General features: G+C 41.9%; 1 protein-coding gene across 2 annotated transcripts in view; it reads left to right on the top strand.

The window, feature by feature from the left end:
- The window catches only part of UBAP1 (ubiquitin associated protein 1), a gene marked incomplete at its 5' end in the record, with an annotated part of 55,683 nt that extends 32,685 nt beyond the window's left edge, over positions 1–22,998 (top strand). Inside the window, 5 exons of one of the 2 annotated variants that reach the window (XM_079927060.1) lie at positions 6,544–6,668; positions 12,083–13,006; positions 19,855–20,037; positions 21,151–21,252; positions 21,863–22,998. In XM_079927060.1, coding sequence (XP_079783186.1) covers positions 6,544–6,668; positions 12,083–13,006; positions 19,855–20,037; positions 21,151–21,252; positions 21,863–22,003 — 1,475 coding nt within the window. In that variant the 3' untranslated portion in view covers positions 22,004–22,998. Of the gene's footprint in view, positions 1–6,461; positions 6,669–12,082; positions 13,007–19,854; positions 20,038–21,150; positions 21,253–21,862 lie in introns of those variants that run through there. The other variant, XM_079927059.1, reaches the window with a different exon arrangement.
- Between the last annotated feature and the right edge of the window lie 78 nt (positions 22,999–23,076).

Genomic DNA, 23,076 nt, shown 5'->3' with positions numbered 1-23,076 from the left:
TCATTCAGGCTCTGGAATTTGCATTCTGTATAACCTGTCAGGCATCAGATCTTCAGGTAAGGTATCTCCTGTTGTTTAAGGATTATTACAGGGCTCTTTCAAAGTCTTCAAATGATATAGAGAGGCAGATCTGTAGTTGCCTCTGATCACTTTCTCAAGGGAAAAGAGAGGACAGAGCCAAGGAGAGAGGAAAGACCTAGGGAGAGAAAAGAGCAAAAATGAAAAACTTAAATTTATAATCTTATTTCAAAAGATATGTTTTCTATCTTGAATCTTTAGAAACTCCTTTTTGATTGGAGTGAAAATAAGTTGGACCCCAGTTTATATGTTCCAGCTCAACAATCCAGAGAGAAGATTATAATTCTGAAGTTACCTGATCAATGATGACTTATTTTTTTAGGCCTTCCTCCATCTCTTTACATTCCTAACCAAAATTTTATTGTTTAAATGAAATGCTCTACCTGAGTAAAATTTGAGAAGGATTTTCTCTTTCTCTCTTTGGCTGCTTCTGCTTTAATTTGCTAAGCTCCTACTTGAATTTCAGTGGCTTTAGTTGGGCTGTTAGAATAACGAATCTTATTTTTAGATATCATGTAGTTTAAGGAATAGAAATTAAAGGGAATAGGTGGAGAATATTTAATAGGCAATCTTGTAGGCATCTGCATGCAGGAAATCAAATTCAGACTGGCCTTACAAGGCTGAAATTAGAAAGCCAGGAAACTGAGGCTACTACTCCCTCCATCTTTCACTGCTTTTCTCTGCAGATGTGCTCCATTTTTATTCTTCTGTTTATAGACTTGCTTTTTTGGCCTACTTGTGTAGAGTGCACAGGGCTAAAAATGGCCACCCCAGTTATGGTGCTTCTTGCTTGATCATATAGTGGCTAGCATCATATAGCTGAAGTTTTTGTATCTTTTGGTCAAGGGCGTATCTGACGGGAACATTTTAGTTTATGAGCCTCTGGGTTGGTTCCCCCCAAGTTAGGTATTATCTGACTCGGGGTTAGAGAGAGAGAGAGAGAGAGAGAGAGAGAGAGAGTGTGTGTAATTCTAGGGCACTTGGGGTGTGGACAAGGAGGTGACAACTGCTCTCATGACTGGATATGAAAATGCTTTTTATTCTGTTTAAATACTTGGGCTGACTATATCTTATGCTGTGCTGTCTTAGCACTAGTATTTGATTTTTCTTCAAGTTCATTCTTTTCAACTGAGGTTGAACTTCTTCCACTGTCATTAATAACCACATACCCCTAAATGATAGAATAAGAAATACAAACAGTTACTTTTCAAAGGCCTTTAAAAATATTGTCCTTATATCATGCAAATTGCAAACCTTTGGCTTAGTTTAAAGCACGCCTTTCCGACTGTCAATTCTCTTTAATTTTTGACTCATTTTCCACTTGTTTAATCTAAGAAAAAAGTTATTTTCCAGAAGTGACTTTTAAAGGATTTTTTAAAATGTTTCAGCAAACAGATAAGTTACTCTTTTAATATCTGGAAAAATGCCCTGATATTCTAATTTGGGAAAAAAATAAGTCTCTGTAATTGGACTTAATAAAACTAAACTCCCTCCTTTGAAATGCCAAGCTGTCATATTTATGACCATTTAGCTAACTTCTGGAAAGGTTTATTTTTCTCTTGGTTTAATTTCTACTAAGATATTGAAATACTTTTTCTATTGAGTGATAGAAAAAGGTGTTTTATTTTAGATTGTTTTCTTATTTTTATTATTGTTTTTTAATTTTTTGTTCACACTGTGCGGCATATGGGATCTTAGTTCCCCGACCAGGGATCGAACCCGTGCCCCCTGCAGTGGAAGTGCGGAGTCTTAACCACTGTACTGCTGGGGAAATCCCAATCTGTTATTGCTTTTTAAGTACAGAGTAATGTAGAGCAGTCAGCCATCATTTAATCATTGTTCTCCTGTATGTCATATGCTGCCCATCCCCCTTCTTTTAAGACTTTCTTTTGTTTGCAACATTTCAACTATGATGTACCTTGGTTTGATTTTCTATGTATTTATCCTGCTTGGAGTTAGCTAAACTTCTTGGATCTGTTAGTTGATGTCTTTTACTACTTTTGAAAATTTGCAGCCATAATCTCTTCTCACATTTCTTTTGCTCCATGTCTCTCTCTTATCCTTTTGAGACTCTAATCACATATGCATAGGCTGTTTGATATTGTCCCAGAGATCTCTTAAGGCTCTGTTCCTTTTTTTTTTCTTTTTTTCTCTTTGTGTTTCAATTCTTTTAATTTCTTTTGACTTAATTTCAAGTTCTTTGATTCTTTCATCTTATGAGTATTGTCTTCTGATTAGCATAGCCTGGCTTATGAACTATCAAAATTTTTTTTCTATGATACTTAAGTTTTCATTTTTAGCGTTTCCATTTGTCTCTTTCTATTTCCATCTCTCTGTTGAAATTCCCTACCTGCTCACACATGTTCACCTATTCTATTAGATCCTTTAACATATTTATTATAGTTATTTTAAAGTTCTCTGATAATTCCAGTATCTTGGCTACCCCTGAATTTGGGTCTGATGGCTGTTTCTTCTCTTGATGACGGATCACATTTTCTTCCTTTTTTGTGTGTCTTTTTTAAAATTTAATGCCAGATGCTGCATATTAAAAAGCTGATTTTGTAAGTTATCTTGTTTTTTGTTAGGACATGAGTAACATTTTCTTTTGACTTCACATCCTGTATTGATATCTGTATAATTGTGTGTGTGTGTGTGTGTGTGTGTGTGTATGCGTGTGTCTCGCTCTATTTATCTATTGATGTAATTTTGCAAGTGTTACCTGACTTACAGCTTTAAGGTAATGATAGTCATGGGATTGCAATTTTCAGTTAATTTTGAGTTTGATCTGTTTTATTCTTCTTTTTCAAAAACCTCAATTTGAACGCACAGTAAAATCTGAATTAAGCATAATCCAGTTGCTACCCTCTATTAGGAATTTCTCTCCCCACATGGAATTACCTTTTTTCAGAAAAACAGGCAGGTCACAAGATCATAAACATTATCAGCAATTTAGAAAGAAAGGAAACAGAATGAAACCTTCCCAGAATTTATCCTGAGTCATTACACGTTCAGCCCAGTTCCTTCCACCATAGCATAATGGCGAGCAGTGTGCAGAACCTGACTTCAAGGAACTGCCACAGCCATCAGAGATGTACTTTCTTTTTTCTAAATGGAACTGAGGAAAATGGGCTCAGACATCTTAGAAAGATTTTCAGTAATAAAGACTGAAACTAAAAGGTACTTGGGGGTGAGCCAGAAGATTGTTAACCACAGTGCTTAATTCTCTGGGCCATGTGGTTGAGTTTTTATTGAATCTATTTAAAAAATAAAATGTATTGAGAAATAAGAGAAATTGATGTCTTTAAATAGATATTCTGATATATTGGATAAAAATGAATAGTTCCTAAGGCATAGTTGGTTATATTTGCAAAAATGTTCTTTTTAATCCTCACAGCAACATCATTCATTGTACTTATGGTAGTCTCTGGCCATCATTCAAAAAGTTGCTTTTCTTGTTGCCGCCTCTTAATGCCTTTTTGCCCTTTAGCCCTACCCCCTCCTCCCAATAATCACAAAACTGTTTACTCATTCCCGGTTAACAGAGCTTAAAGCGGGGAGGGGGAAGGTTAGAAGATGTGCTAAGTCACCTTGGCATTGGCTTTGTTAGTGAAATGAAACTGCTTTTTAAAGCAATTACCTGTAATTGGTGCTAATGAAGGGAAACAGCAGTTGATCTGGTCTGTCTCTAAGGCCCTGGTCTGTCTCTAAGCCAGGGCCTAGTTCCATTTATAGAATATAAATTGTCAGTGTATACAACACTGTCATAGTTTCCTAACTGAAAGGGTAGGCAAGGAAACTGAACACCCTTCTTGAAAGATATTATCATTTGGCTCAGATATCTCAAGTATAGTACTTTTTAACAGATGGTTTCCTCCCCTCAACTCCCCATTACCAATCTATAATAGAAGTATTCAATTAAGAAAATTTTGTTAGTATTAATGTGGATAGGTTTTCTTAGATTTGTATATCATATATGCATATAAGTGTTATTATAGATAGGATTTTTCTAATATGTGTGCGTTATATAATGAACCTACTTTGAATGTATACTTAAAATTTTCTTAAACAAAAGACTTAATTTTTGTGATTATTAACTTGACTGTAAATCTTTCCAATGCTTCCTAGAAAATGCTAGTTCCAGCTTTGTTTCCAGTTAATCAGGGCACTAGCCAAAGTTAGACTCTAACTTTCAGTAACTTTTGAGCACCTGTTTCCATGGAAGACGGATAAAAGTTCTCTACAATTAAAAAGAGCGTTGCTTTTGATCTCTATAATATAAAGCATTTTATAAGTGGCAGAAGGTTTTAGTGTTATAACCAGAGTTTTGTTGGCAAGCTGTGATGGTACCTGATACTTTTTTTTGGTACCTCTGGTACATTTTTGTGACTTTCTGCAGAACCTTAGAAATGTGCTTACATCTTGCATGAGTACTCTGTTAAAACATTTTCAGGACTAGCTTTGCCATTTTAGGTAAATCATTTTGAATTTTAATAAATACTAATTGAGTGTGAGTTAGTGTGAGAGTTAAATACAAGAGAAGTGTAAGACCATGTCTTCTTTATTTATTCTCATTGAGCAAATCTCATCTGCTGGATGTTATGCTGAGCTTGGGGGGGTGTGGATAGGAATTTGATCAAATCCTTGATCAAAGTCTCTGGTGCAGGGTGGGGAGTAGTATAAGGAAACAAACTATTAACAATACAGAATGGTAAGACCTATTCTGAGATTGAGAAGGGAGTTGTTCTTAAGCTCATTCTTAAAGGGCAAGACATAATTAATCAAGTAAATAAGGGTGGGAATGTGACAGGCATTGCCAGCTGAGAGAACACTTACAAAGGTATGACCAACTTGGAAACTTTGCTAGAGTGTTAACAGTTATGGTTATGCCTCAGAAAAATTATTAAATTGAACACAGTTGTAGATTTAATTTGCTAGCTGAGTGAGAGATAGTTAAAATGTTTTAATTCTAGCTAGAAGTTATATGGGAAAGAGGTAGACGCCCTCCCCCAGGAGTGGGAGAGGGGGCCTATTCTTCTTTCTTTTGGAGGATTTCAGGTATATCAGAGCAATATCTACCTTGGGAAATGGGAATGATGACAAGATTACAAGTATATCCTGACCTTGCTTGATAAGTCTTGAAATCTACAGAGTTCTTAAAAGGAAGAGAAATCTCTTTATGGAAGAGGTGTAATTGTCTTATTCTGGACATGAGCACTCAAGAAAATATACTAGTGTGAGACCCAGAAGTAAGCCTTATTTTACTAGCTGCTAATACTCAAAAAGCAAAATTTATTTTATGAACTATGTTTCATTCTCCCTGATGCTTCTGCCAGTTAAGTTAGCCCCAAACCTGGTCCAGAAAAGAAATCATGACCTGATTTGGAGTGTATACCTAGTGAGAGTCACATACAAGAACCACTCTCATTTTTGTCTGACCCTATAAATCGATGATAATGTCCCGATCTTTCTGTATTATGCATCTGTGATGGGCAGAGAACATTTAGGGAGTTAAAGCAGTTCAGTTGTGTATGGTTTGTGTCTCCTGATAATCCTGGTCTGATTCCCATGGTCTTGTCTGGTTTTCCTTTTTTCCATAAGTGCTGTACTTCTTAAATATTTCCATATCTCTAGAATGTAGCTTAAAAAAAAATCTAGAGTAGTTCTTTGTGTTAATTAAAAAATGATTCTTACTAAAGAAATCCTAATCAAGGAGGTTCTTTTGTGAAGATTCTATCATCAATATTTAATAAGTGCCTAATATGTACCAGGAAGTGCTGAGGTTTTGAGACTACATCAGTGAATAAAACAGACTTAAATACTTACCTGCAGGGAGCTTATATTCCACTGGGCAAGACAGACAATAAATATAATTAAAAGGCAAATTACATATATGTTAGAAGGTAATAAGTGCTATGGAGAAAAGATAGATGATAATGTGGGATTACTGCAGTGAGGGTGTGGTAGTAATTTTAAATAGGGTGGTCAGGGTAAGCCTCACTTAGAAAGTGCCATTTGAGCAAAGACTTGAAGGAGGTGAAGGAGTAAGCCATGTGAATATCTGAGGGAAGAACATTCCAGTTAGAGGAAGCAGCCAGTGCAGAATTTTTGAAGTAGTTTTGACCATGTCATAGTTGAGGAACAGAGGATCACTGTGACTTAGTTCAGTGAGCCAGGAATTGAGGGCAAGAGAGGTAATGGACGTCGGGGAGGACTTTTAGGCTACTATGAGTACTTTGGCTTTTATGCTAAGTATAAGTGAATATAAACCCTAATAAGATCAAGTAACCTCAAATAGGAGTCCTTATTAGAGATCTAGGGTCAGGAGAAGGTAAGCAGTCAGAGAAGGAACTCTGTAACTTCTAGTCTTAGGATAGCATAAATTAATGTTGTATCCTAGATGTAAGATTATACCAAAACAAATAATAAGTTCTTTGCTGATATTTTGTACTTTATTTTTGATTGTAGGGACTTTCAGTTACCTTGATGATGTCCCATTTAAGATAGGAGACAAATTCAAAACACCAGCTAAAGTTGGTCTACCTATTGGCTTCTCCTTGCCTGATTGTTTGCAGGTTGTCAGAGAAGTACAGGTAAGTGGTAATTTTTAGTTAAAGTTTAGTACATTTAACATTTTAAGGAGTAAGAATTTGCTGTATAGTGAAATAGAAAAAAAATTTCTCCTGTCTCTTATTTGTGTTTCTGATAGCTCCTGTTATCGCTTGGCTCACACTGTCTCACTCACTCACACACAGGCGTGCGTACACACACACGCACATTTATATATGTTTATATATCTGTTACAGATTTTGTGTAATCTGATTGTATGTTCCTGGGATTCTGTGCCTTGTCCAAAACAAATCCCCATTGCTCATCTGACGTGCTTCTTCCCCTCTTTCCTTCTCTCTATTAATGTCCTCATTACCTTCTTGGTCACTCAAGTTACGTAGTATTTTCTCTCTGCTGTGTCTTCCCTTTGCCATTCAGTTATTCCTTACCTTATTTTTTCACCTGGGCTATTTCAGTAGCCTCTTTAATGGGCTCCTCTGCTTACAGCATTTTCCTTCTATTTTTCATATTGTTTCTAGAATAATATTCCTGAATTTAAAAACTTACAGTGATTCACCAACCTTACTGAATCAAGTCTAGACATAAGGTTATGGTCGAGTACCTTAGCTCATCATCTCCTCTATATTCCCTCCAAACCAGGATACTGTAGCAATTTGTTGAATGTACTGTGTGTATTACCTGTCTTTACCATGCTTTTCTCATGAGTTGTTATCCCCACTTGAAATATTATTCTCTTTCTCACCATACTAAAAGCTGTCTGCTTGTTAAAAATTTATCTATTCTAGACTGTGCTTAAATGCCATCTCCTCAGTAGCTTCTTTTTCAGCCCTTACATTTTTAAAGCTCAGTTATTTATAAATGTATAAAATTACATCTTGAAAGCAGCAAATAGCGCCATGTTACGTGACTTCCTACACACTTATTGACTGCCTGATTTTGAGTGACGCTCTGCTAGGGTTGAGGATAAAGATAAATGCCTTAACCACTTTCCTCAAGGAGCTTACAGTTTAGAGAAGGAGTTACATGGAAAAACAGAAAGGTACGCTACTCACCCAAACACTTCTTCCTGTGATTCTAGATTTTTTAAAATACAACTTCCTGGCAAAGAAGGGGGATTTACTAAGGAATTACCATGTTACTCTAAAATGTATTCTTTGAAAAAAAAAAATTGGGAATTCCCTGGTAGTCCAGTGGAAAGGATGCCGTGTTTTCACTGCCAAGCGCCCGGGTTCAATCCCTGGTTGGGGAACTAAGATCCCACAAGCCAGGCAGTGTGGCCAAAAAAAATAATAATAATGAAAATAAATAAATAAATAAAATAAAATGTATTCTTTGTTTTACCTTCCAGTCTTTTTTAGGAAATAATCGTAGTGGGAGAACTTCAGTTATATTTTTTAAATAAAAGTTTTATTGATATAATTCACATACCACAAAATTTTCCCTTTTAAGGTATGCAAATAAATTTGTTTTTAGTATATTCACAGTTGCATAACTATCATTACCATCTCATTCCAGAATATTTTCATCACCCTGAAAAGAGACCCAGTGTCCATTAGCAGTCACTCCCTATTTTCCCCTTCCCCCAGCCCCTGGCAACCACTAAATCTACTTTCTGTCTCTCTGCATTTGCCTATTCTGGAATATCATATAAGTGGAATAATACAATATTTAGTCTTTTATATATAACTATTCATAAATATATATGTGACTGGTTTATTTTACTTCAGTGTTTTCAAGTTTTATCTATATTGTATGAATGAAGTATTAGTACTTCATTCATTATTATGGCTGAATAATTCCATTGTATTGATATATACCACAGTTTGTATATCCATTCATCAGTTGATAGACTTTTTTTTTTTTTTTTTGGCTGTGTGGCTTACGGGATCTTAGTTCCCGACCAGGGATCGAACCCACGCCCCCTACAGTGGAAGCGTGGAGTCTTAAAACCACTGGACCACCAGGGAAGTCCCCAATTGATAGACATTTTTGATGGTTTCCAATTTTTTGGCTTTTAGGAATAATGCTGCTGTGAACTTTTTTTTTTGGCTGCATTGGGTCTTCATTGCTGCGTGTGGGCTTTCTCTAGTTGTGGCAAGCCAGAGCTACTCCTCCTTGTGGTGCATGGGCTTCTCATTGCGGTGGCTTTTCTTGTTGCAGAGCATGGGCTCTAGGCGAGCGGGCTTCTGTAGTTGCAGCACGTGGGCTCAGTAGTTGTGGCGAGCGGGCTTATTTGCTCCGCGGCATGTGGGATCTTCCCTGACCAGGGATCGAACCCATGTCCCCTGCATTGGCGGGCAGATTCTTAACCACTGCGCCACCAGGGAAATCTGTGTTGTGAACATTTGTCTACAGGTTTTTGTGCAGACATATGCTTTCAGCTTTCTTGGGTATATACATAGGAGTGGAATTGCTGGGTCATATATTAACTATGTTTAACCTTTTGAGGAATTGCCAGACTAATTTCCAAAGTGGCTGCACCATTTTACAATCCTACCTACACTGCATGAAGTTTCCAGTTCCTCTACATCCTTGCCAACTTTTGTTATCATCTGTCTTTTTAGTTATTTATGTACATCCTAATGGGTGTGCAGTGGTCTTACGGTTTTTGTTTTTGGTTTTTTGGCCGCGTGGCATTTGGGATCCTAGTTGCCAGACCAGGGTTTGAACCCACGCCCCCTGCAGTGGAAGCATGGCATCTTAACCACTGGACCGCCAGGGAATTACCCCTCTTATGGTGGTTTTGATGTACATTTCTCTAGCTACTAATAATGTTGACTATCTTAGATGTTTTTGAATACTGAATCGATACTCCTTTTGTGTATGGAGACTTTATTGGGCCAGAAGAGATAGAGATTTCCCTTATGAAGTTTTACCTTGTTCTGTTTCCTTGGTGGCTTTTTTATTGGCAGCAACAAATATTCAGTAAATACCACTCTGTGTGCAGAATACTGCTAGCAATATGATTTAAATAACACCTCCATTTTATTTCAGTAGTCCTCATATTATTTGCTGCCTCATTGATTCATTCAGAAGGCTTTTGGAATCCCACATCGTTGCTGTTAATAGGCTTTGCTGGGAATTTTCTGTTTGATCAGTGTGATGCACTAATGAGTGCCTGGTACTGTGCCTGTCATACTCATCACACCCACTAATAACAAAAGAGGAGATCAGGGCTCCAAGCTCCATTCCTGTGTGGGCTGGCTGCAGTGTTTTTGTTCTCTAATTGCAGATAGCTTCCTTAAACTTTGACTGCCTAGGGTCTCCAGCGGGGGATTTGGCTGTGGTATTGGTGTGGTGTTGGCGCTGGCTCCCTCTCTATCCAGAGAAGAGTCAGACCTAGAGCCCTAGACAGCTTGAAGCTTCCTGTAACTTTTTCATATTTGCCCTTGCATGACAATACAAACTTGAGATTTCAAATTAAAAATCATCAAAGTGAGCCCGTAAAACATACATAAACCTTTGCACCCAGGTCCGGAAAGTACTGAAATGGTGGTAGTGGCCACAGTAGTGGAGGGTGGCCTTTAGTGTCACGGTTTAGAGCAGACTCTGGTTCAGCGATTCATGGGCTGGAATTGCCATGTAATAGCTGTGTAATCTTGTACATATTTTAAGGTTTTTATAAGGATTAAGTAAAATAATGCATTTATAATGCTTATTCTGGTTCCTGGTACTCCATAAATGTTAGATGATGTTATTATTTATTATTGTACACTCAAAAATCACATTCTTTTTCACTGTAATATTTCTGCTGTTTTTTCCTTTCTGTTTTTTCTTATGTTCCAAGTATTCTACATTACTTTGGTAATTACAAAAAAACAAAACACTAAAGAGGAAAGAAATTTACACTTGTTTTTGGGAGTAAAACTTCAGAGATCTGTGTTTACAGGCAGTGGGAAGTTGGTCACAGCCTCAGTTTTTGATGGAGGAAACCAGTTGCATAATTGGATTTCCTCCACAGTTAGAAGCAGCAACCTTTGCCCAGTGCTATTTTCTCACTGTTCAGTTAGTGGTAGAAAGGAAGCCCTGTGATCCCCCAAGTGTCTTTTTGGGGCCCAGTGACTGGCTCAGGGTGTGTAAGTGAACTTCTTGACATGTGCGTTTCCAGGCTTCTTTTGTGTTGTTTGAAGCTGAAACGTTTAGGGATGACCTGAGGCACTTTATTATGTTTCTTCTACTCTAAAACTCTAGGCCTACCGTGGCTCTAGGTCATGGTAGGCCTCCTTCCTCTCCCTTTCTCCTCTTTACTCTTATCGCGCCTCCAACCTTGAACGTGCACACATTGTTTAGCTTTTACTCTTTTCCACAGTGGCTGCGCCAGTTTACACTGCCACCAACAGTGTGTATGAAGGCTCCCTTTTCTCCCCATCCTCTCCAACACTTGTTATTTCTTGCCTTTTTGATAATAGCCATTTCGCTGGGCGTGAGGTGATACCTTATTGTGGCTTTGATTTGCATTTCCCTAATAATTAGTGATGTTGAACATCTCTTCATGTGCCTCTTGGCCATCTATATGGCTTCTTTGGAAGAATGTCTATTCAGATCCTCTGGCCATTTTTTAATCAGGTTGTTTGCTTTTTGTTGAGTTTGTATCGTAAAATCTTAATTTGGTTATGTCTAGATTTCTTAATAAGCAGTTTTTCTACATTTAGAGTACAGTCTGTTCACTGTAATTTGGTAGTGGTTTAGAGCATAGAATCTGTTGTCAGACTGCCTGGGTTCAGATCCAGGCTCTACCGCTTAACAGCTTTATGACCTTGAGCATAGCCCCTGTAATTGCTGAAAAAATCTAGAGAACTAATATATAAAAAGTGCTTAGAATCATGCATGGCACCTTGTAAGTGCTTAAATACTAGGGGCTGTTGTTTTTATTGAGTGCGGGATCTATTTAGGGCATTGTGTTAGATAATGGAGACCTTAAGAGGGTCTAAAGCCCAGTTGCTGCCCACAAGAGGCTTGTGATAGTGTTGGGGAAATGTTTAGAGGAAGACTAAAGCTACTTGTGGTCACATGTGCTCAGCATCAAATAATAGAGACAGACACTATGTAAGAGTTCAGAGGAAGGAATGGGCCATCAGGAAAGCTTTATAGAGGAGGCAGCTGAGTTCTGCCTGAGCCACCAATGAAGAATTCTAAGAAGGGAAATAGCCTGAGGGGAGAGAAGCAAGGGAAGTGGCAAGGTACATTTGGCCTGGTATGTAGGATTAGAGGTGAGAGGAGCTCTTTCTAGTTAATTTCTAGAAGTAACCAGGGAGCATAGTTTGATTAAATCAAGTAAGATTAGGAAGTCTTAGTTTTCCTGAGTGGGGATCCTCCCATACACCTTAATAAATGCTGCCTTGCCAGGGTGAGGAAGAAGTGAATTGGGTGGAGGAATTGGGTGGGGGAGGGGCAGCCACCTGGGTTCACACTTCCTTTATCTGATATATCTTTGCAGTATGACTTCTCTTTGGAAAAGAAAACCATTGAGTGGGCTGAAGATATTAAGAAAATCCAAGAAGCCCAGTGGGAAGCAGAGCGCAAGGCTGAGGAAGCAGAAGCTAAGGTGAATTCTAAGAGTGGCCCAGAGGGTGACAGCAAAATGAGCTTCTCCAAGACTCACGGTACAGCCACAATGCCACCTCCTATCAATCCCATCCTTGCCAGCTTACAGCACAACAGCATCCTCATGCCGACTCGGGTCAGCAGCAGTGCCACAAAACAGAAAGTTCTCAGCCCACCCCACACAAAGGCAGATTTCAATCCTGCTGACTTTGAGTGTGAAGAAGACCCGTTTGATAATCTGGAGTTAAAAACTATTGATGAGAAGGAAGAGCTGAGAAACATTCTGGTAGGAACCAGTGGACCCATTATGGCCCAGTTATTGGACAGTAACTTGCCTAGAGGTGGCTCTGGGTCTGTGTTACAGGATGAGGAGGTCCTGGCATCCCTGGAGCGGGCAACCCTAGATTTCAAGCCTCTTCACAAACCCAATGGCTTTATAACCTTACCACAGTTGGGCAACTGTGAAAAGATGTCGCTGTCTTCCAAAGTGTCCCTTCCCCCCATCCCTGCAGTAAGCAATATCAAGTCCCTGTCCTTCCCCAAACTTGACTCTGATGACAGCAGTCAGAAGACAGCCAAGATGGCAAGCACTTTCCATAGCACATCCTGCCTCCGCAGTGGCACGTTCCGGAATTCCCTAAAGCCTTCCACCCAAAGCAGTGCCAGTGAGCTCAATGGGCATCATGCTCTTGGGCTTTCAGCTTTGAACTTGGACAGTGGCACAGAGGTGCCAACCCTCACCCATTCCCAGATGCCTTCCCTCTCTGTCTTGTCTGTGTGCACAGAAGAATCATCACCTCCAAATACCTGTCCCACGGTAAGCCTTTTATAAATTTATTTATTTATTTTTGGTTGCGTTGGGTCTTCATTGCTGCGGGCGGGCTTTCTCTAGTTGTGGTGAGCGGGGGCTACTCTTCATTGCGGTGCGCGGGCTTCTCATTGTGGTGGCTTCTCTTGTTGTGGAGCATGGGCTCTAGGCACGCGGGCTTCAGTAGTTGTGGCACACGGCCTCAGTAGCTGTGGCTCGTGGGCTCTAGGGCTTAGTAGTTGTGGCACACGGGCTTAGTTGCTCCACGGCACGTGGGATCTTCCCAGACCAGGAATCAAATCCATGTCCCCTGCATTGGCAGGCGGGTTCTTAACCACTGTGCCACCAGGGAAGTCCCACAGTAAGCCTTTTAAATCCCCCTGAATTAAAAATAAAGCTCCACAGATTTCTAAATTCTACCCAGCAGTTGCCACCCTCACATTCTTCTTTGCAAGGTTTAGGGCAGGATGGGGCATGACCAAATTGACCTTGCTTACATTAAGTATATGTAGTTCTGTTTATTTTTCTGAGGACAGAGATTATTAGCTTTGCACCTAACCTGGTTAATGTTGGCTTGTTCCTCCCTGCATCTTTTTGGTCTTTTCCTTCAAAAAGATAATGTGTATCATGTGAATGATGTTTTCCTGCCTAATCAATTTGTTGTTTTCTGTGCTGCCATGTCTTGTGTTTGCATTTTTTAAAGGCTTTCTTTCTTTGTACCTTTTTACTTTTTCCTATTAGCTTTCTTAATTTTTTTATGGTTGCTTGGTATTCCTCCTTTTATCTTCTCCCTACCTCCCTCTCCTTCCTCTTTCCATCTCACTCTGCCTTGAAGTTTGGCTCTTTTGTGTTTGACTAATTTGGGGTTATGTTTTTCAAACTGGGCGGTACTTCAGTAACTGGGGCATAATTTGTATTGGAAGTTTCAGCAAAAGATAGAAATTTGTCATTTTTAAACCTATAGGTTTTAATCCTGCAATTACTTTTTTTTTCTTACTACTAAGAATTGTGCAGTTTTCTCCAAAGGGAGGGAGAGGGGAAGGTTGGAAGTCAGATTTAGTGTTGAAGGGTGGATTGATACGAAAGTTGTAATTTGTATCATCTTGAAGAAAATCTGATTTGTCACACAAGAGAGATGCATACATATATAGGGAGGTTACTTTATGTGGTTGTTTCAGCCCCACAGAACAATTGCATTATAGAATAGAAATCACAGAAGACCAAGAACCTTTTGCTACACCAGTTCAGATTTTTTAAATGACAGCATATCAAGACAGTATTTAGAGCCAGAAAGGAGCCTGATTGTATTAGTGGGAAATCTCTGAGAGACCATAATAAGCCTGCTATTAGCTGGTAGAAAAGATGAGCCTTGGCCTGCCTTACAAAGAGTGCAAGTTCCCAGCAGTGACATTCTTGGTAAATGATTTTCTCTGTGTGAGTGCTTCCATTGTCAGAGCTTACTGCTGCCCGTAAACTTCCATGGACCCTGGCCCAGAGAAACTAAATAGAGTGCATAACATCTCCTAGGGTGGACCTTATCCTAATTCCTCCTGGTTTGTGGTTGGACTTTGGTCAGCAGGATACTCCTCTTCGCTTTGTGACTCATTGTGTGCTTTAGAGGAATTAAAAGCACTCTGAAAGGTTCCCCCACCCCCACCGACTTAGAGTGTCAGCGGAAACCATGCTTCTCCCTGGCCTGGGGACTGACTGCCTTTGGGGGGCAAATATAAACAGAGTTGGAGTTCTGATGATCTTTTTTTTTTTTTTTGCGGTATGTGGGCCTCTCACCGTTGTGGCCTCTCCTGTTGCGGCAGGCTCCGGACGCACAGGCTCAGTGGCCATGGCTCACGGGCCCAGCAGCTCTGTGGCATGCGGGATCCTCCCGGACCGCGTCCCCTGCATTGGCAGGTGGATTCTCAACCACTGCGCCACCAGGGAAGCCCAGAGTTCTGGTGATCTTTTAAGGAAGTCATGACCCTTACCTCCAGGGAGCAAAGCCTAGTTCCCATCCTGGCTTTCTATCCTTAGTGCGAGTCTTTGAGGCCCACGGTAGGAGCTTCCCAGTGAGAGAAGCACTTCTCTCCAAGATAGGGACTTGAGGCAGGTGGGTGGTGATGGTGGTCAGCTGGACTGTATACATCCTTCAAATAGGAACTCCTAGGGAAGTGTTCCTGGAATTTGGTTCTTGTCGGCTATTTCAAGGCCCAGTGTTTGGGTCTCATTTTTTAGATTTTGATTTCATGTTTCACTGTTTTATATAAACTAATTTTAGAAGTTGAGAACTCCATGGGATCATGTTAAGAGGAACAATCTTGTGATGTGCCCTTATTCTGTGTCCAGCATAGACCTGCCTGACCTAGCACCAGGGCCTCTTCCCACTGCCTCTCAACCCTTCAAGGAGACTTGCTCTGCTCACAGGTTAGGCTCATTCTGCCATTGGGTTCTCTTTCTCCGGCTATGGATATCTATTTCCCACTTTTTCACAGTTACTTCAGCAAAATATTTGCCTTTTTCCTTATACTTCTGAGTTCTCAATTTACTAATTTTGGCCAAGAAGCATACGAGTAGTGCCAGTTTGCTTTTAAATTGTATCCTAAATAATTTTCATTACATACAATCTCTTAGCTTTTCGGTGTTTGAATCTGTTGATCGTTTCTTATGTTGCCATTGCTTTAATACTTACAGTAGAGTCCTTCTCCATCTCTAGATTTAAAAAATGAGGGACTTCCCTACCAGTCCAGTGGTTAGGACTTGGTGCTTTCACTGCTGTGGCCCCAGGTTCGATCCCTGGTTGGGGAACTAAGATCCCACAAGCCATGTGGTACAGCCAAAAAAAGAAGAAAAAGAAAAGGAAGAAATAGGAAGCCTCAAAAAAGAAATAAACAAATGAAAAACATTTTTAATAAATAAAAATAAAAAATGAATTTATTTTTATCAAAGTACTACAAACATATTTTAATGAAATCAAGTAGCATTTAAAAGGCTTGTATTGAAAAACAGTAGCTCCCTGCCTCACCTCTCCCCAGTTCCAGTTTTGCTTCCCATAGTCAGGCACTTTTGACCTTTAAACTGTTTATGCTGGGATTTATCTCTGTATTTCTGAATTAGATGCTTACATTTTTCTAAATTTATCAATTTTAGACAGGTTTATACTTCCTGTTGCAGTAGTTGAGGATTTAGCTCTGATAATAGCCCCTTCTCTACCTTCTTCCTGTACCTCCCATCATATTTATATCACAAATTTCGGTTCAGTTAATGTTATTGTTCATATTATTATGGTTGGGTAAATATTTATTACTGAGTTCAGATGGTGTACTCTGGTGATGATGATGATTTTTTTGGTAGCTTTTTGTTTCTCTAGTTTAACTGCCCCATTAAAAAAGTCTGCATGGTTTCTTTGTGCCTGTTGCTAATTTTGTCCAAATGCTCCAAAAGAGCTGCCAAAGACCTAATGATAATTTTCTTGTTCAAATACATTCAAGCATGTTGGTCAACCTGTCTGATTTTGTCTTTTTGCGGGGGGGGGGTTCTTTGTTGCTGCGTGCGGGCTTTCTCTACCTGTAGTGAGCGAGAGCTACTCTTCGTTGCGGCGCGCGGGCTTCTCAGTGCAGGGGCTTCTCGTTGCGGAGCACGGGCTCTAGGCACACGGGCTTCAGTAGTTGCTGCGCATGGGCTCAGTAGTCGTGGTGTGCAGGTTTCAGTAGTTGTGGCTCGTGGGCTGCAGAACACAAGCTCAGTAGTTGTGGCGCGTGGGCTTAGTTGCTCCACAGCATGTGGGATCTTCCCAGACCGGGGATCAAACCCGTGTCCCCTGTGTTGGCAGGCAGATTCTTAACGACTGCGCCACCAGGGAAGTCCTATTTTTGAGTCCTTGAATATCTAAAAATGTCTTAATTTTACCCTCACATGTGAATAATACTTTGGATTTAGATTTCTTAGTTGAAGGTCATTTTTCTTCAAGAATTTTTAAGACATTGCTCCCTTAAAAAAAAAAATTCAAATTTACGTATAAGCTCCACTGATTTCTAGCAATACAGTGCTATTCTGATTTCTTCCCCTACTCCCACAAGCTTTCTTTTCTTCATTTCTGGAGATTAGAAATTTACCAGTGATGGGCTTTGTTCATTCATTGTGCTTGGCCCTCCTGGATCCAAAGGCTCAGCTCAGTTTTCAAAATCTGGTTGATGTGGTTCGTTGCTTTGTATTTTCTTTTTTGTATTTTCTATCTCTTTGACTTTATGTTTTACTTTCTGGGATATATCCTTGCCTGTGTATAACCCTTTTTTTTTTAATATCATAATCTTTTAAATAAAATTTTTACTTTATTTTAAATTTCCAAGTGTTTTGTCTTTTCCCTCTTCTGGTTTGGTCTTATGTTGGTGGCTTTGGCTTTCTATTCACATTTAAGAGTGAGGCACTAAAATAAATCAAAACGGAGAATGTGTATGTTGGGGTGTGCTTGCTGATCATGAAGATTCACTATAGGCTGAAGGTTAGTTGGCTTTGAGGGGAGCTCTGCAAAACATCAACATGTGAAGGTCTTGGGGGCTATTAAAATTTATCTAGAGAGTTCTGCTTGAATGCTAAAGAAGGTGGGGAATGCTGGTGTAGTTACTTAGTCCCTTTTGGTTCTTGCACCTCACTCTGCCATATGCTGTGCTTGGTATCCTTAGTCCTTTTGGCTCACGTTTTCTAGAGACTTAATGTTCTGCCTCCTGCAAAGGTGAGGTGGGGAAGGTCTGCTTGAGGGTTTTCTGCTCTGATCACTGCCTTCGTTTCTTGCCTTATCCCAACAGTACCGGGTGCTTCCAAATGCTGAACCCGTCTCTCTCGGGGTCTCCAGGGGCGTGTAACTTCATTGCCTCTGCCCATTACTCTGCCTCCATTAGCATTCCACCTTCTAAAATTTCATTGAAATATATTGTCCTCTGCTGTTCCCTCTTTTTCTTTGACCTTAAAGGTTAATACAGTTTTAATTGTTTTATTATCATTTTAGTGGGTTTTGGAGGGGAGGAGAATCAGTGTCAACTTATTGTGTTAAATGAAAATCCCCCCTTTGAAATCCTAATAGAGCTCCACTTATTCAGTAACTGATTAGGGGTAAGTTTCAAGCTCAAAGCCAGGCCTTAGGCATCTAGAAATGCATGTGTCATGGAAACTAACCTCTAGGAGCTCATACTGTGTGTAGTAAGTACTGTGCCAGCAGTGCGACCAAAATGCTGTTTGGCTATTGGTATTCTCAAGCCCAGGTAGAGCCTGCCCCTGAAAAGAGAGAGACAATCTTGGGGCCTGCAGTGGCCAGAGGGTGTGATGCAGTTCCCATGCCCTGTCGTGCCTCCTGTAACCTAATGACTGAGCCCCACGATTGGACTGCCTGGAGTATGCTGTGGGTGAGATGGTTAAGCAGAAACTACTGGCTTTTAGGCCTGTAGAATCTTCTTGGTTTTTCCCAGCTGACTTGGAGGAGAGCATCCGGTTATAGCTATATAATTTGTTTTTAATATTTTATTTTTAGTTTAATAATATATTTTAAAATATTTGTTTGTTTTTGGCCACTTTGGGTCTTCATTGCTGCGCACGGGCTTTCTCTAGTTGCGGCGAGCAGGGGCTACTCTTCATTGTGGTGCGCGGGCTTCTCATTGCTGTGGCTTCTCTTGTTGTGGAGCACGGGCTCTAGGCACGTGGGCTTCAGTAGCTGTGGCTCGTGGGCTCTGGTGCACAGGCTCAGTAGTTGTGGTGCACGGGCTTAGTTGCTCTGCAGCATGTGGGATCTTCCCGGACCAGGGCTCGAACCCGTGTCCCCTGCATTGGCAGGCGGATTTCAAACCACTGCACCACCAGGGAAGTCTGGAGCTATGTAATTTTGAACATGCTTTTAGGATAGCAGGCTCCTTTCCCTCCTCCCTCCCCCACCCCGGCCCCCCGCAAAAAAAAAAAAGAAATAAAGAAAATTTTGTTGAAAAACTTTCCCTGGTTCTTCAGAGCTGGGCCAAGCTGTCAAACAGCTTGTGACCTTGTTCCCATGGTGGTTCTGTCCTTTGGCCTGGGAGTGAGCTGCCTTTTTGCCTTGGGGCTGACTCATTATCAGAAGTGGTGGGAGTATTTAATCCTGGGAATCTGTCCACCAGTCAGGCTGGGGTTAGTAAGGTCCAGTAGCAGCAGGGCCCTAGAGACCACAGTCCAGTCCTTGAGGGCACAGCCTGGAGTGGGTAGCAGTCCTTCAGTCTTGGCTCCGTACAACAGCGGCTATTGCAGGGAATCAAAGCACAGTGCATGGTGTGGGGCAGAGATGGAGTGCCCTCAGAGCACGGGAGCCCTGAGCTGGCCAAGTGTGGGAACTGCGCTGGCAGTCTCTGCCCAGCCAGCGATAGTAGAAGCGAGGATGGACACATTACTGGCAGAGTCAGTCCAGAGTGGGGGTGTTTGAGGTTACTGATCCCTTTAGGACTCAGATACGGCGGCCTACGAAAGGGATAAAGGAGCCTTGGAGAGAAATAACAGCAGCCAGCTTGGGCATCAGTCCCGAATGTAGTTTTCAGAACTTCTTTCTCCACCTCAAGCCCAGGGGGTTTGGGCATGGAAGGGCATGTGGCTCTTGTGGTGCTTCCTCACTCTGCAAGGTGGGATGAAGGCAGAGGACAGCCACAGTTGCAGGTGTCTTCCCAGTTTTTCTCTCTCTCAGCTGGAGCTCCCCTACCACTCTTCAGTCTTCTTCAGGATGTCTGGCCAGAAACCTGGCCCTTGCTTGCAGGCAGGTTGCTTGACTGGGAGGTTTCATTAGGTCAGAAACGACAAGCCCCTGGATTGGGCTACATGTCTTTCTTCTTGCCTTAATCCTTTTGTTTCTCCACCACCAGGTCACACCTCCTAATCTCTCAATGTCACAAGTGCCCAACACTCCCAGCTGTCCCCAGGCTTACTCTGAACTGCAGACGCTGTCCCCCAGTGAGCGGCATTGTGTGGAGACGGTGGTCAGCATGGGCTACTCATATGAGTGTGTCTTGAAAGCCATGAAGAAGAAAGGAGAGAATATTGAGCAGGTGAGCGGTTAGTCAGCCATGGGGCAGGGTGGGGGTAGGAGAGAGGTCCCACATCTCTGGAGCTGGAATAGTGTCTTGCCTTTATCCTAGAGTCCCTCAGACTCACAGCACCATTGTCTTTTCCTGTGACTTGAGGGGGTGTGGGCAGGACTCAGGGTGCTTTGTTGGGCAAACCAGCAGCCTCAGCAGCAGTGCTTTGCAGCTTCTGCTTTGGGGGCTGCTCTGAGACCTAGGCTGAAGGAGAGCTTTGAGAGTATTGGAGTTGTTGACTGTTACCCAGTTATCCCCTTCTCTGCCTCTCCTGAGACAGCATTCTAGGCTTGAGGTATGGTCAGATGTCTTCTTCCAGAAATGTTTATCCTGTCAGGACTGCCCAGGGAGTTCCAAAATAGTGTACTGGAGTCCTAAACCTTGGGGGCACTTTCTGACTTGGGTGGTTTCTTAGAAGAATATCTTGGGACTTCCCTGGTGGCGCAGTGGTTAAGAATCCACCTGCCAGTGCAGGGGACACGGGTTCGAGCCCCGGTCCGGGAAGATCCCACATGCCACGGAGCAACTAAGCCCGTGCGCCACAACTACTGAGCCTGTGCTGTAGAGCCCATGAGCCACGAGTACTGAGCCCACGTGCCACCACTACTGAAGCCCATGTGCCTAGAGCTCGTGCTCTGTGACAAGAAGTCACTGCAGTGAGAAACCCGCACACCACAACTAGGGAGAAAGCCTGTGCGCAGCAATGAAGACCCAGTGCAGCCAATGATGATAATGATGCTAATAATAATAAATAAATAAATTTAGAAAAAAGAAAAGTCACCATTAAAAAAAAAAGAATATCCTGCCTAGGCTGTGGAATTGACATCAGCTGGGAGATGTGAGTCAGCTGTGACAGGAACTCCTTTGAAAAATGGCTATGCATGTTTAGAAGGGTGTACCTATCAGCAAGTAGCCACTGAGGTACTGCTGTGTTGGACACAATTCAAGGCACAAAATCAAGTCCTATCTAGGATCTAATAGCCAGGGTGGGGAGCAGATGTCACACTTGGTAGGTTTGTGTAAGACTTTTGGGAAGCGCAGACAAGAGTGGCAATAGGTGCTTAAACCTTTCTCTTTTCTTAGATTCTCGACTATCTCTTTGCACATGGACAGCTCTGTGAGAAGGGCTTTGACCCTCTTTTAGTCGAAGAGGCTCTGGAAATGCAGCAGTGTTCAGAGGAAAAGGTAGGAACCTTCATGCTTCACGGGAACCCTCTGGAAAGAAGGGACAAAGTAGTCTGTCTTGGTCCTCCTGGACTACAACCTTCATCCCTTCCAGTGACTGTAGGCAGAGGTAGTTGAAGCACAGAATTTCTCATGTCCAGAAAGGCATTTGGCTAGTTTGGCTCAGATAAAGTATCGGGTTGAAGACTATCTAGAATCCCAGGGAAGAGACGGGAAAAATGACCTGGGCAAAAAGCCATATTTTTGGATGTTGGGGGAGATTGCTAGTCACTTCACCTAGGCTGCTAGCCAGAAAGCAGCCATTTCTGGGTTCAGTATCCTGCTGGGTGGGAACACAGATGTGGATGGTGGGACCTGAGTGAAGGTCAGCAAGGTTTGGGACTGGGCATGGCTCCTGATGGACGATTGGCCATGGCATCAACCTGTCTTCCTCCACAGCCTCGCTTCCTCTACGGCCCTCCTCTGCTTGCTAGGGGACCTCAGAGAGGCTCATGAGGCTCCGGCAAAGAACGCTCCCCCAAGCAGCCCCCTTACACACATATTCCTCCACTCAGCTGTGCTGTGTGGCTTGGACCCCTTTCTTGAGTCTGTATTCTCTTATTTCCCTTAGATGATGGAGTTTCTTCAGTTAATGAGCAAATTTAAGGAAATGGGCTTTGAACTGAAAGATATTAAGGAAGTTCTGCTATTACACAACAATGACCAGGACAATGCTTTGGAAGACCTCATGGCTCGAGCGGGAGCCAGCTGAGACCAGGCCCTGCCTAGGCCCTGCCACGGAGCCCCCCCCCGCCGAAGGCCCTGAGGAGACCACCTGTGGGGAAGAAGGGGCACGCTTCCGGATTTTCTTTTGGGGGTGGAAGGTCAGGTGTAGAGACTGTGTTTGCCAAGTCTCTGTGAGCCTAGGTCCTGAGCTGGGGAGAAAGTGGGGAAGATTTGGGCGTGCATATGCCCCCGGAACTGTCCCGGCTCCTTCCACAGTAAAAGTATTTGTATTCTGAGAAGTGTCCTTCCCACCTTGGCCATCCAGAGAGACTTCTCTGGTCTTTCTGGGGTCTGTATGGCCTCAGCCGAAACCTGTCCCAGCTGCCAAAAGGAGTTGGGGAGAAGGAGGTGGGAGGGCCAGACTCAGTGCTGCTCTGGGGCTAGATGTTTCCCTTCTCTGCAAGGGTGGACTGACCTCTAATCCAAGTTGAGTGCAATTGAAAGGTTCTTCCAGGGTTTTGTTTTTTTCCCCCTTTAACGATGTCACTTAGTGTTAACACTGGCTCTGCAATGTCTCTGAGGTGCAAAGAATGCCCTTTTCCCCTTGGGGCCCTGAGTTTGCCTTTTCTGCCAGGCAGTTACCATACTTCCCTGCCCCAGCCTGTTTCTTTTGGCCTGGTTTGGACCACAGTCTTCTGCTACCCGAGATTTTAGAGCCCCCTGCTCTAGAAAACAGTTGTCAGTTTAAGAAATCATTGGCCCCTTCCTAGCACATCAAGTGGGGAAGAAAGAGGCTGTGATTTAGTCACCCAGCACTAACTCCACCTCAGTTCTCCCTGGAGAACAGCCTCTCCCTCCAGCCCCCTGCTCTAGGATGACACAATGAATAACACCTAGTCATAGAAATTAGTCTTTGGTTTGTTTTGTATTATGTTGTACATCATTAAAGATCTAAATACAAAGGATATACAGTCTTGATGAATCTAAAGTAATTTGCTAACTATTTTGATTTTTCAGAGAGAACTACTAATAAAAATCTAAAAGGTATATCCTGCTGTGATAACTTCTTTATTGCCAAGGACTGTTATACTGCAGGGTGGAAGTGAGTGAGTGGTAAAG

The sequence above is a fragment of the Stenella coeruleoalba genome, assembly GCF_951394435.1.
Source record: "Stenella coeruleoalba genome assembly, chromosome: 7".
In the NCBI taxonomy this organism is placed as follows: Eukaryota; Metazoa; Chordata; class Mammalia; order Artiodactyla; family Delphinidae; genus Stenella; species Stenella coeruleoalba.
The sequence above is the reverse complement of the archived record's forward strand: the minus strand, read 5'-3'. Positions and strand labels throughout refer to the sequence as shown.